This window comes from Vicia villosa, linkage group LG2 (genome assembly GCF_029867415.1).
Source record: "Vicia villosa cultivar HV-30 ecotype Madison, WI linkage group LG2, Vvil1.0, whole genome shotgun sequence".
Classification (NCBI taxonomy): Eukaryota; Viridiplantae; Streptophyta; class Magnoliopsida; order Fabales; family Fabaceae; genus Vicia; species Vicia villosa.
Genome location: NC_081181.1, coordinates 128,684,153 through 128,698,684, shown reverse-complemented (window position 1 = coordinate 128,698,684; position 14,532 = coordinate 128,684,153). Strand labels below are relative to the sequence as shown.

General features: G+C 35.5%; 1 protein-coding gene and 1 non-coding gene across 2 annotated transcripts; both read right to left on the bottom strand.

The window, feature by feature from the left end:
* Positions 1–467: 467 nt before the first annotated feature.
* On the bottom strand, positions 468–3,045 carry LOC131649983 (uncharacterized). Its single transcript, XM_058919727.1, has 2 exons — positions 2,251–3,045; positions 468–539 (listed from the first exon to the last, which is right to left on the bottom strand). The coding sequence occupies exons 1-2, from the start codon at positions 3,043–3,045 to the stop codon at positions 468–470; spliced, it is 867 nt and encodes a 288-aa protein (XP_058775710.1).
* Positions 3,046–14,449: 11,404 nt separating this feature from the next.
* Positions 14,450–14,532, bottom strand: TRNAL-UAA (transfer RNA leucine (anticodon UAA)). Its single transcript has one exon. It is a non-coding gene; the product is annotated as a tRNA-Leu (tRNA).

The window sequence follows — 14,532 nt, the reverse complement described above, 5'->3', positions numbered from 1 at the left end:
CTCTAGGAGGTCTTTTACAGCTTTCTCGGCAGCCTCCGCTTTCTCGGGGGACTGCCGACGACTACGTTGAACTACGGCCTTCGCGGCTGGATCGATGGAGAGGTGGTGGCAGGCGACCTCGGGGTCGAGTCCGGGCATTTCTGCGGCGCTCCAGGTGAACAAGTCTGCATTGGCTCGAAGGTAGGTCACGAGCTGCTTCCTTGGTAGATCTGGGATGCCCTTGCCGATCTTTACCGCTTTGTCAAGGTTGTCTCCCAATGGGACCAGCTCGAAATCCCCGTCTGGGATAGGTCGGACGGGATGAGGTGCCTTTGATCGCGTTTCTTCCCCGATCTTCAGTTCTTCTTCTGTAAACCGTGCATCAAGGTCGACTGAGCTGACGTTGGTTGTCTGATGCTGGTCTTCTCGAGGATGTTTGTCTTCGGCTCTCGGCTTTTTGTTGGAGCTGGTTGGAGGGGCGATCAGTTCTAGTCCCTTGACGGAGGCGTCGGAGATTCTTCTGGAAGATTCAATATCGGCGTTGATGGTGGCCACTCGTCCTGTCCTCGTGTAAAACTTCATCTTTAGGTGGACAGTGGAGGGTACGGCGGTTAGCTCGGCTAGAGTGGGGCGCCCGATAATGCAATTGTACAGGGTTTTGCAGTCGATCACCAAGAATCTGGTTTTGACTTGCCTGGAGGCTTCCCCTTCTCCGAAGGTGACAATCAGCTCGGCGTAACCCCATGGTTTGGTGGTAGCTCCGTTGAAACCTTGGAGGTCCGAACCCACATAGGGAGTGAGGTGTGAGTCGTCCAGCTGGAGTGTTTGGAAGAGGTGGGAATACATGATGTCGACCGAGCTGCCTTCGTCGACCAGGACCCGTCGGACGTCGAAATTCGCCATTCTAGCTCGGACGAGCAGGGGGATTGTGGCGTTTGGAGCTCCGCCGGGCAGTTCTTCCAGGTAGAAGGTGATCGGTTCTGACTTTCCCCGGAACTTTCGCAGCGTAGGACCGAGGTCTGCGTTGGCGCTGAGCAACTCGTCGAACTTTCTCTTCACTGAACTGATGGTGAGGGAGCCTGGATCCCCGCCGTTGGAGACGACCATGGTGAATGGGAAATTTTCCCATTTGCTGAGTGCGGTAGGGATCCCGACCGATGGCATGAAATCCTCTGGTCGGGTGACGGACAGTGCTACTTGTAGGGGCCTGTTATCCGGCGAGTTCCCTTCGTCAGAGTTTCTTTGGTCGTCCCTTCGGGAAGGTTCCCCTTTCTTTGTGTATCTCGAAAGGCGACCCTCCTTGATCAGTGTTTCAATGGCATCTTTGAGATGGATGCATTCCTCGGTCAGATGGCCGTGACTTTTATGGTATTTGCAGTACTTTGACTTGTCGGTTCCTGGCCTTGCGGGGTTCGACTTTGGGGGCCTGATGTTTGATTTCTTGAAGTCGGTGTTTTGGCATTCGGCCAGGATCCTCTCCCGCGAGGTGTTCAGAGGGGTGTAGTCGTTGAAGCGACCAGATGGCCCTCGGCGCTCTTTGATGTCGAGAGACCTGTCGTTTTTCCTTTTTTCGTGCCCTCGTTTCGAGCCTGAGTGCTCATAGTTTGAACTGCGAGCGGCGTCATTACCTCGCGAGGCTTTGATGGCAGCAGCCTCTCCTTCCTCGAACGCGATGAAAGCTTGAGCTTTGCGAAGGAGGGCGTTCATGGAGTGGACCTTTTCAATCTTGATGGCCTTCTTAAAGTCACTGCCGGGGAGAAGTCCTCGTTCTAAGAGGTATCTCTTCATGTAGTCTTCCGTCTGTACTTGGACGGCTTCCTTGTTGAACCTGTCGAGGTAATCCCGAAGAGGTTCGTTGGGCCCTTGTATCACGGCCTCGAGATTGGCCTCCGATTTCGGTTGTCGTCGGGAGGCTGTGAAATGGCTCAAGAAGAGTTCCTTGAGGTCGGTCCAAGAATGGATGGAGTTGGGACGGAGGTTTCTGTACCAAGTCATTGCTCCCTTTCTGAGGGTGGTCGGGAAGATGCGGCACTTGATAGAGCCCTTGACCACGTGGTAGTCCATGACCGCTTCGATGCTCCGAATATGGTCGTCGGGGTCAGTGGTTCCATCGTATTGGTCCAACGCTGGGGGTTTTTCCATCCCTCGAGGGAGGCGGGCTCTTCGGATGTTCTCGGACAAAGGGCTGCGGAAGTCCTCTTCGTCGCTCGGTCTTGGTGAAGTTGAATGTCTGCCTCGCCGGGGTCTTCCCTGGTCATTGTTGGGGCTGACACGATTGTCCCGAGGAGAAGGACGCTCGCGGGGTTTCAGCACAGCCTTGGAGGGGCCCCGATGACCCTGCTCGGGGGAGAGGCTTCTTGCTTCAGTGACATCTGGTCTCTGGTTCTTCCTGCTCTTTCTTGGTGGAGAGCGGGAATATGATCTCCGGCGGCGATGTCTTCTTGGTGGAGAGCGTGAAGAAGATGGGGAACGCCGACGGTGTCTCCTCGGTGGTGAGGGCGAGGAGGAATAGGAGCGCGACCGGTAATGTCTCCGCGGAGAGGAGCGGTGCCATCGCTTCCTTTCCAGCTCGTGGATACAGTCGTCCTGAAGTCGGAGGAGGCTGTTCGTCTTTTGCAGTTCTTTGAGCAGACGGACAGTGATGGGGTCAGTATCCTCGGGGATGTTGAGCGGTTCCTCCTCTTCTTCATGACGGGCTCTCTGCCTGTCGGAGGTGTGGGTGAATGAGGAAGCAGCGTGCCCGTCTCTGACGTCAGTCTCATTCTCATTTTGGGGATGTTCAGGCCCATTGTGGGTTCGGGCCTGCTCGTCTTCCCCGTTCTGAACGTGTCCCTCGGGAGGGGTTTGTTCGACATTCTGAACCTGTTGGAGACCCTGCAGCTGCTGGATGTTCTGGATCCGCTGCCTCCTAGGTTGCGAGGTCTCATGTCTCGGCCTTCTCTGTCCTGTAAGAGCATGTTGTGGTTCTTCTTGCCGACGACGATTCGTCACCTCGCGGGTGGAATCTTCGATCAGATGTTCCAGGAGGAAGGGATCGGGGTTTGGGATGTTGTTGTTGTTAGCCATGACGATCGTGAAAGGTAATGCTTTGATCTTTGTTAAAGAAGGGGGAGCAAGATTCCCACAGACGGCGCCACTGATCGTACCTGATCAGAAGAATCGTCAAGGCAGCGGAATTTGGCTTTGAGAGCAAGATGGGGGGGTACCTCCAAGGTTCTCCGATGCTTAAGTTAGTAGCTATCAGAGAATGAGGGTTGAGAGTGAAGAATAGAATACCTGACCCTCTAGTGAAAGAGGGTATTTATAGCCCCCAGCGCTGGGCCAAGGTTCCCTAATTGAGCCAAATCCAACTGGAGGCCCACGTGTCGTACCTGATCAGAAGAATCGTCAAGGCAGCGGAATCTGGCTTGGAGAGCAAGATGGGGGGGTACCTGCAAGGTTCTCCGATGCTTAAGTTAGTAGCTATCAGAGAATGAGGGTTGAGAGTGAAGAATAGAATACCTGACCCTCTAGTGAAAGAGGGTATTTATAGCCCCCAGCGCTGGGCCAAGGTTCCCTAATTGGGCCAAATCCAACTGGAGGCCCACGTGCTAGGGAACTGCCAGAACGTCCCATGCTAGGGCTGAGTCAGCAGGAGACTCACGTTCCGGATGAGCATAGCGTAGGGTTCGGAGATGGTTGACCGAATCCTCCGCTGCGTGACGCGTGGTCTTCGCGCGTGGTTAACTCTTGACGGTTATCCAGTAAATGGGCCCAAATGACTTGGGCCTACTCGGCTAGTGAGAAGAGCTGGGCCTGCTCGGCCCAGGCCAGAACAATATATATATATATATAAATTATATATATATATATATATATATATATATATATATATATATATATATATATATATATATATATATATATATATATATATATATATATATATATATTTAAAAAAATTCTTGTTCAAAAGTGTGTCAAATTATACTATAAAACTAGTAGATATACCCGTGCGAGGCACGGGTTAAAATTTATTTAAGTAAAAAATATTTTAGAATTTAATCTGAAATATTAAATTTATTTAAATAAAAAAATTAATAAAATTTTTGGTATTATTTATAAAATATTCAATAAATTATAAACGTGTTTTCGTTATTAAAGTAATGCTTTTGTTTTCGTTTTAAATTTTTGTTTTTGCTAGGATATAATATATATAATGAGCAACTTGTTCTTTTGTTATATGTTTGTAAATCTTTTTAAATATAATAAAAAGAGTATTTTGTTTTCATTAATAATTTTTAGATTCATTTACTTAAATGAAATATTCTAAAAGGCAAAATAAGAATTATGAAAAATATGCAATATATTAAACACATTGAATACATTTCCACCAATAAAATGATTGTAGTGCATTTCAATTCATTATATTAAAAAAAATACTTACAAACTTGATTTGTTATTATCATTATTATTATTATTGGTTTGTTATATTATTAATAGTTAATTATTATTATTGATTTATTATTTTATTAGTAGTCAATTATCATTATTATCATTATTGATTTGTTATTTTATTAGTAGTCAATTATTATTATTATTATCATTATTGATTTATTCATTTTCAATAAATTGATATTGATTATATTTTACTATTAAGTTATTGTTCCACTAGTGTGCATACCCGTGCGAGGCACGAGTTTAAATTTAGTATGATTGATTCCGATCAGTATGACTATAACGAAATTCAAAATAACTATATACTAATGATTAAGGATATACTCACGGCCTTAGATCGTCTCCGTGCGAGGCACGAGATAAAAGGATTCAACATAATTTTATACATAATAAAAATATTTTCTCTCATTTCAAATGGTTCAATAAAAAATATTTGATAGTTCATTTATTTTTCGAAAATATTGACTTTTGAGATAGAATTTTCCAAATATTAAAAATAATTTTTATTTATTGACTCAAGTTTTAAAATTAAGATTTTTTTTAGAAAAATACATAAGATTCATATAGTATAAATTTATATTAACAAAAATATCATATAAATATAAAATTCATATGTTATATAAAAGGATGCAACATAATTTTATACATAATAAAAATATTTTCTCTCATTTCAAACGATTCAATAAAAAATATTTGATAATTCATTTATTTTCCAAAAATATTGACTTTTGAGATAGAATTTTCCAAATATTAAAAATAATTTTTATTTATTGACTCAAGTTTTAAAATTAAGAATTGTTTTTTACAAAAGATACATAAGATTCATATAGTATGAATTTACATTAACAAAAATATCATATGAATATAAAATTCATATATTATACATTTACATTTATTCATCTTTCTTATAAATATTTAATACATAATAAATTAAATTAAATATGTAATTATCCATTTGTTTTTTTAATAATTATCTTACATTTTTTTGTTAAAACAAATATTATATTAATTTTTAGTATAAATGATCCTATTTTAGAGGACCCGTGCACCATAGAATCTCCACGTTATTTTTAAATCTTTTTCCCTTGAGTTTGATTTTTTAAACAAAACAAAAAGTACATATTGAGAGTACAATAGCCATTAAAGTAATTTACTATTTTTGCTACAAATATCAATCAAATGTTATTAATTTTGGTACTATACAAATTTATTTAATTATTTAGTTTAGAATAGATATACAACTTTATTTAATTTAAAACAATTAATAGAGTTAAAGTAATACAAACTTTTCTTTTATAGCAACAATAAAATATATGAGAATGCATGAGAGAGTGCCAAGTGTCAAACTTGCCAAAGAACTCATCTTGTATTATTATATTAAATTAAATAGATTCTATTAAATAGATTAAATAGATTCTATTAAATAGATTAACAAAATCAAATTAAATGAATAACAAATAAATAAAATAAAAACAAAACTATCCTACAAAAGAGGAAAGAGGAAAAAAGTTAGGCACATCTTGCTTCCGTATCTGGACCCTCCTTGTCTCTAATTTATATGAGTTTGGAGTTTATATGATTTTACAGTTGTGCGGATGCGTTTTGACGGTGTTGTGGTGAGGTTTCCTGCAACAACAAAAAGAGGGTTTATGGTGAATGGTTGAGCGGATTAGGATTGGTTGAGGGAATTTCGGATTTGGACGTGGAGAGGATAATGAAGGATTTTGGCAGAGGTTTGTTATGAGAATTGTAGATGACTCGAAGGAAGTGAAGGTATGGTTTTATAGTGTGAGGAATAGTGTGAGGAATGAGTGAACTTGGGGCAGCTTTGCATTGATTGATTTTTGGCCCAATAAACAGAACCTAAGATAATATTGGGAAATTGCAAATAACAATTATTGAATGAAAACATCATTATTGAATGAGAACGATGTTTGGTCTTTCCAATGGTACAACCACTCCTTATTTCACGTGAAAAATAAAAATAAAATATCATTCATAAGGGATTGTTGACATTCCCAATAGTGAAACCAATAACAACTTCACGTGTTTGAAACCATTCATAGTTATATAAATAATTAAGTAAATATAACCAAATAATTAAATAAATTAAATAAAAAAACAAATAAAGAAGTAATAGAAGTTACTATAAATAGAATGGAAAGAAATTGTTAGAATGCATAAAGGAGTGACACTTGGCAAACTTGCCAAAATACTCATTTTGCTTTTTTCTATTGTATGATTTATTGATACATCTTCAAAAATCAACTAATCATTGTCAATATAAATCAACTAATTATTGTCATTACATTCAAAATTGCAGGTTTTGATACAATAACTTTGAGGTTGGAGTTATACGACATATCCACTAGGCCACTGTGCATTTTTGGTAACATAGTGCTTGATATATTTATAAATATTAAGTTTTATAGGAAAAATTATATATTATATCTATTTTTAAAAAATATCATCAAAACTTTGGGGTGACCATGGTCACCCCTGTCCCAAGGAAGATCCGCTCCTGACAGCAGGAATCCAATTTCCAATTTCCTTGAGTTAAGACTACAAATCAAAACTTAGATTTTAAGTTAATGCATAAATGTTGTTAATAAGTCTAAATCACTTTGCTCTTTTGCTTTTTTAAAATATAATACTATTGCTCGAGACTTAAGTGTTACAAAATATAATCACAATGAAAATTTAAATTGATTGGAAAGCAACTCATGATTGAATCTTGATTATTCTTTTGTCGTACAAAACTCACTAGGCTGCAATTCTGCAAGATCTTCATTCGACCATGAATCATTTAGCCCTCTCAAGACTAAAACACTCCAAAATTTTGTCTTCAACGATCTTCATTCAGTTTTGCCGATTTTTTTTGTCCGAAATTAGTCTGCATCAAAACTAGAAACTAGAAACTCCAAAACTTTGTCTGCATCAATCTTTACTTGATCCTGCCGAAATTTCTCTGTAGAGAAAACCTCTTCTTTTTCGTCATTGGATATCAATCTCTAGGAATCGTAAATTTGAAAGCAAATCAATAAAAGAAATTAGAACACTAATAAACCTCCTCAAACTAGATCTTCACACTCTCTCGTAGAGTTGAAATCAAAATATAATGGACTTTTGGCTAGAGGCAAAAGATGGTGATTTTCCTAAAGAATCTCACAAAACATGTTTAAATAATTCACAAATTAAGCAGAAGAAAAAACTTTCTTCATGTTTGAATTCATAAAGAAAGTTGTGTTTCAGATAATTGAGAATGGGTATGCAGAAACCTCTTTGCAAGTTATGCACAATACTTTGCAAGTTATGAGCCCGGGAGAGAAATTTTAGTTTATATTTGTATTAGAGAAATGAATATAAAATGAGTAAAAATGATCATTTGATTTGATTCAAGAGCAAGAAAAAATTATTTAAGTTAAGTTGAATCAAGATAAAAAAACTCAGATTTTGCAAATCTGGTTTGAGTCAATACATGTTAATGACTAGTCCATGATTCAAGTCAAGTGCTTTTCTAACTTGAATCAAAACTAATCATGATTCGAGTCAAGAGAATTTTTTATTTAAGTCACGATTCTAGAGGCAAAAATCCATTTTTCACGTCGTGCTCATGATTCGAGTCATTCATTTCTTTGACTCGAGTCATGAATCCATAACTGAAATTCAAGAAAATAAAAATGTCCATTACTTGAGTCATGATTTTGTCTAACTTGAATCATGCTTGCATGAGTTTCTTGATTCAATATGAAAACGTTCTGACTTGAATAGATTTTATGAAGCCCGGACTCGTATACGGATACGGGACACGACACGAACACTGACACGAAGACACCGCTAATGTAAAAAACATAGGACACAGACACTACTAAATATATTAATAAAATAATGCAATTTATGAGCACAATTTATAAAGAGTCTAAATTGAGAACCAAAATATATGTATATTTAAACTTAGTGTTTTCAATCAACAAAAAGAAGATAAAAACTTCAATTGTGTACTTTCAAGCAGGGGCGGAGCCAGCATCCGGCCAGGTAGGGCAGCTGCCCAGGCTCCGCCTGTCCACGCTTCACCATTTGCTACTGTTGCTGTTATCAGTGCTGCTGTTTTTTCTTAGAATGGTTATAGCAATGGTGATGGCAATGGGTTTGGTTTCTTTAAGAAGATGAAGAGGTGGTTGGTTTGTGAGAGAGAGAGATGAAAAGAAGGAAAAGATAAAAGTGACACCTAGGTTACCTCTAGGCTCTAGGAATGAAATGAATGTGGTTAGCAGATTATTGGTTGAATAGGGGCGGTGGTGGAGAGAGATAAAGATAAACATCAAAATTAAAATTAAAATTAACACCTCATTAATAAAATTTACTCCAATTTATTTTATAGTGAAATGAGAGATACTTTTTTATTACTATTTTTATGTTTTACTTAAGTACTAGTATGGAGCAACAAGATATAGTTAATGTTAATTTTTATTTGTTTAGTAAATTGAGGGACACACTTTTTGATTATTTAATTTATATTTTTTAATGATTTGGATGATATAATAGATTTAGTAACAACATATTTATTTTTATTTTCAATTTTAAATTGTATGTTTCTATAAAGTTTGAACTTTGATTATTGAGATCTACACATTAAAGGACAGCTATAGTAAGGGTGGAAAATAGGATTCATGAATGGAAATTAGAGGTAAAATCATGCTGGCACAGATCCGTCGGTGATAATATTATCTTGGTAATATTTATTCAAATATTTATTCAATTTTAAATAGTGATGTACATCTTTTTACAGGAGCAGTCAAAAGTTCTCCAGTTATTTAAATTTCCTAGTGAGATTTTGTAGTTTGAAGATTATACTTCTTTAAACCTAGTCAAGTTACTCCAGCCTTTGTTAGTCTCATGCCATTTCATGATGTAAAAATTGCAGCATTTAATTATTTTCCTTGTGTTTAAATTATAAAAAAAAATATATTAGGCTAATACCTTCCTATCACATATTATAAAGATAATTTATTTTATATATATATATATATATATATATATATATATATCATGTTTTATCATATAAATAGTTTATATTAAAATTAAATTTTCATAAAAAAAATCACCGTTAACATTTTCACGAGTTAACACCATAAAAAAACAGACAGACGGGTACAGAAGTGTCCGTTTAAAACTTGCCCAGGCTTAAAGAATTTTCTGTCTCCTCCACTGCTTTCAAGTAAGAAAGAAAAGGGATGTGTATCGGAAGAGAAAGAGTGGAATATCAACGGTGGCAACAAGGGAATATCGGCGAGCGGTGAAGATGAAAACAAACAATGAAGTTAAAAACAAACAGAGAAGATGAAAAAAAAATAAGGAATACGAGTTGTTTTTGCAGTGAATAAATGGAATATGAAAGGTAAAAACTGTTTTTATTTTTTTCAATTATGAGAATTTGAGAGGTTGTATTATCTGTCATTTGAAATAATGTGTCGTATCTGTGTCTGTTGTGTTTTAATTTTTTTATTCTGTTAGACACTTCAAAAACGTGCCTGATATGTGTCATACGCGTGTCGGTATCCAATATGTGTCTGGTGCAGAGACACGCCTTCTGATTGCCGTGTCGGAGCTTTATAGGACTTTTTGGTTGATTTTTGGTTTTTGTGCATGTAGAATACATTTTAATAAAAAAAAGGTTTAATTCTAAGAAACGTGCAATAACCTAACAGTGGGGAGAATCAATTATTAAAATAATAATTAAATCGAGAAATATCAAAACCCTAAAATTTCAGGGATACTCTAAGAGCTATAAGTTCAAAAGTGATGTCCTCAACCTGACATCATCAATCTAACATCACATCACTCAATGTTAGAATTCTCTTTATTCTATTAGACCATAATTCATATTGATTGTATGTTCTTGATAACAAGAGAACAACAACATCAATAAACTAAATGCGGAAATAAAAATTGTATAATTACCTCCAGCCATTGTTACAATGTTGTTTGTGAGTGCACCTCCCTTTGGATTTTCAAGCTCATACTATATTCTATATAGATGATGTATATTCTGAAACATAAAATATTGATATTAGAGCAAGCTTACAGAACAAATTCTAGTTATAACAAGTCATTTAATATAATTAAATGTCATTACCACATAATATAAGACTCTTTAATTATCACTCAATATAATTTCCATTAAAATTAAGACTCTTTAAGATAAAAAAATTGAAACCTATGGACCACTTAAATGCGGGTAATTACTAATAATCAATTCTAATAATGGTTATAGCATTACATTCTCCAAATTGGTCCATAGGATCTAATTATTGGTCTAAATTGAGTCATCATGTATCTTCCTTAAGAATGAGACATGTGAATCATGGCAATAGTTCTTCTAAAGCGAGTATTTTCATCCATGTATTACAAGATGTTTAGTTTCTTAATATAAATGTAATGTGGTAATTAAACCTAAATGAATAACCATATATTTATCCTTGGTCCAAACAAATACATTTTCTCAAAAACTGTAGTGTGCATGAATATTAGAAAACATCACAATATAAGAGTTTTATTAATAAGTTATATGTATACAATCATAAGGTGGACACAAGTCCCATATCCTCTACATGATTCTTGAAATTTATTGGTGGCATGCCCTTAGTCAAAGGGTCAACAATCATTAAATCACTACTAATGTGCTCAATGACCATTACTTTATCTTTAACTCTTTCTCTAATGGCTAAATACAAAATGATAAAACAAATTTTACTCCCACTGACCTTCTGGCATATGCATTGATCCATGGGATTTTCAACATATCCAAATGAAGATATTGTTCTGTGGAATTTAAGATACTCTTGACGAAAGGCTTGTTTTAAACTATATATGGATTTCTTAATCTTGCAAACCAAATTCTCACCATTATTAGAGGAGAAACCTTCAGGTTGTTTCATATAAACCTCCTTCTCTAAATCACCATTAAGAAAGGTTGTTTTCACATCCATTTGATACAACTAAAGGTCAAAATGTGCAACTAATGCTAAGATGACATGAAGATAATCTTTCTTAGATACAAAAGAAAAAGTATATGTGTAATCGATTCCCTCCTTTTGAGTAAATTCCTTAGCAACGAGTCTGGCAATGTATATCCCAATGTTACCTAATAAATATTTCTTGGTCTTAAAGACCCATTTACAACCAATGGCCTTTTCCCTATTAGGTAACTCTACAAGATCTCATACATTGTTGGTTTTCATGGAATTCATATCACCATTCGTGGCATCTTAACACAAATTCAACTCTTTGCAACTCATGGCATGTATAAAGCTCTCAGGATCATTCTCAACTCCAATGTTATAGTTAAATTCTTGTAAATACACAATGCAATCTTCAGAAATAGCTTATTAAGTTGTCATAGTATACCTCTTTAATATTTGATCAACATTTTCTAGTGGATCATGTTGTTCAACTAATTGTTCATCATTTTGATGACCAACTTGATCTACTGGATTATTAACAGCCTGTGGAGTCTCGATGATTAGTTAATCAACATCCATTTGAACTTGAGGGATATTGTAAATAGCAACCAATTATTACTTGAAGTGTAAGGTTCATGCTCTATATGCTCATGCATCGAAATTAAATTTTTGATTTGATCGCTCCCACTAATCAAATGATTCTCATGAAAATTTTCATTTCTTGACTCCATAATCCTAGTTGTGTGAGATGGACAGTAAAATCTACAACCTTTATACCTTTCAAAATATCCAATGAAATACCCATTAATGGTCCTCAGATCTTGTTTCTTCTCTTATGGGTTATAAATCCTCACCTCATATGGACATCCCTAAACGTGCATAAGTCGCAAATTGGATTTCCATCTTTTAAATAATTCAAACAATGTCTCTGGGGCAGCCTGGATGGAACCCGGTTTAGAATATACACACATATGTGTAGTGCTTGATTCCACAATGATTTAGGAATTACTATTATATTTGCTTAGCATACTCTGCACCATGTCCAATAATGTTTAGTTTTTTCTTTTTGCAACATAGTTTTAGTTAGGAGAACCGGGCATAGTGTATTGGGAAACAATCCCATATTCTTGAAGAAACTTAGGAAATGGACCAAGTGTTTGTCCATTCTCAATGTATCTACCATAATATTCACCACCCAGATTGAGTCTCACTAATTTTATTTGTTTTCCACATTGGTTCTCAACTTCCGGCTTAAAGACTTTAAATTCATCCAATGCTTCATTTTTATTATTAAACAAATAAATATTCATATATTATGAGTAATCATCTATGAAAATGATGAAATATTTCTCACCATGTGCATCTATATATGGACAACATAATATTTGAAATACTATGGCACCTTTCTTAGACATGTCGGTCTGCTTTCCCTTAATGCAGTCAATAGAAATCTTAAAGTCGACAAAATCTAAGGTTTTAAGTACCCCATATTTTACTAATCTTATAATTATCTTTATGGTGATATGTCCTAATCTTTGATTCCATAACATAGAAGAATTCTCATTAATATCACACTGCTTAGTGCCAAATTGAACATGCATTGAACTAAAAATGGATTCTCTTTGTAAATTGATAGGATAAAAACCATCGGACAATATACCATTCCTAACATATTCTGAATTATAAAATAATTCAAACAAAGTGTCATTAAAATTAAAAGAATATCCATAAGGTACAAGTCTAGAAACTTAAATCAGGTTTCATGAGAAACTTGGTACATAGAAGATCCATTATAATTTCAAAACAAAATCATTATTCAAAATTAAAATGCAAGTTCCAATATCCTTCACATTGTCTTCTTTAGGTTTTTCACACCCTGTAAGAAATTTGTTATACAGATTGTTGATCCATAATCATATTAATCAATCCTCCAGATGTTAATATTAACATAAATCATATTAAACTCATAACAAATAAATGAGAATAAACTACCTTTCTTCTCAAACCATTTTTTTATCCAAGGCATTCCTTCTTCACGTGTCGTCCCTTTTAAAGAAAATACTTTGTCTCCTTTTTAATATTACTTTGAGGCGGTGTTTTAAATTTCCCCTTCTAATTTGCTTGAGACTTATCAGTCTTTATAGCTTTGTTCTTCCCGTGAGTAGTTGTCATTAATGCACTCTCACTTTATTCCATCACAAACCTTTCTTCTTCCTGAACACACATGGTCATCAATTCATTAATTGACTATTTGTCCTTATGTCTATTGTATGAAATTTTGAAAGGTCCATACTTAATTGTAAAAGAGTTCACAATGAAATGAAGGACTTACAAATATCAACCTCGAGTTTATTAAGATGATCTAAAATGTTATGCATTGTCATTATATGCTCACGCACACCTTTCACACTAGTGAGTCGGTATGAATAAAATTTCATAATTAAGGTGCTTGACAAAAGCCTTTTTTGAAGTTATGTACTGAATGTCACTGTCTTTTAGCAAATCACGAACATTCTTATGTGGCTAAATAGAACCACGTATACCAGTTGTGACTTTAGTATTAATAAACATCGCACTGAGCCGATTGGATCTCTCCCACCACTCATATAGAGCAATTGCAGCTGAAGAACTTTCTTCAGTAATTGAAGGTAATTTGTCTTTTCTAGTAACATAGTTTATGTCCATCAACCCTAAATGAAGGAGAATACTTTCCTTTCAAACCTTATAGTTATCTCCTATAAGCTCGGGAATATCATATCATATATCAGAAAAATTAGCAGGTTGAGAAGCTAAAAAATAAAGCTTATGTCAAAATTTGAAGCATAAATATTATATAAACTATATGTATTATCAATATAAACATACCATAAAAAAATCATATAACCTAAAAATAACCTGTGGGATAAATTTTAATGCAATAAATTTACTTAATTTTGCGATAGATTTTTCAAACTACATACACAACCTCGTATTTTACATGCTTGAAATAATTTGTTTTTCTATTCAAAAAAATATAATACTTTATGATAAAACTATCAAATTATGTGCCAATTATAAAAATAATTTTACATTGCTAGCTGTGGGGTTCGAACCCACGCGCACTTATGTGCAGAAGATCTTAAGTCTTCCCCCTTAACCTCTCGGGCAAACTAGC

Bases quoted from the DNA above. Each gene is read 5' to 3' on its own strand.
- LOC131649983 (XM_058919727.1), bottom strand. From the start codon at position 3,045: ATGGCTAACAACAACAACATCCCAAACCCCGATCCCTTCCTCCTGGAA. The intron at 540-2,250 runs GTCAGCCCCAAC...ACACGAGGACAG, and splicing joins CTTCTCCTCGGGACAATCGT to GACGAGTGGCCACCATCAAC.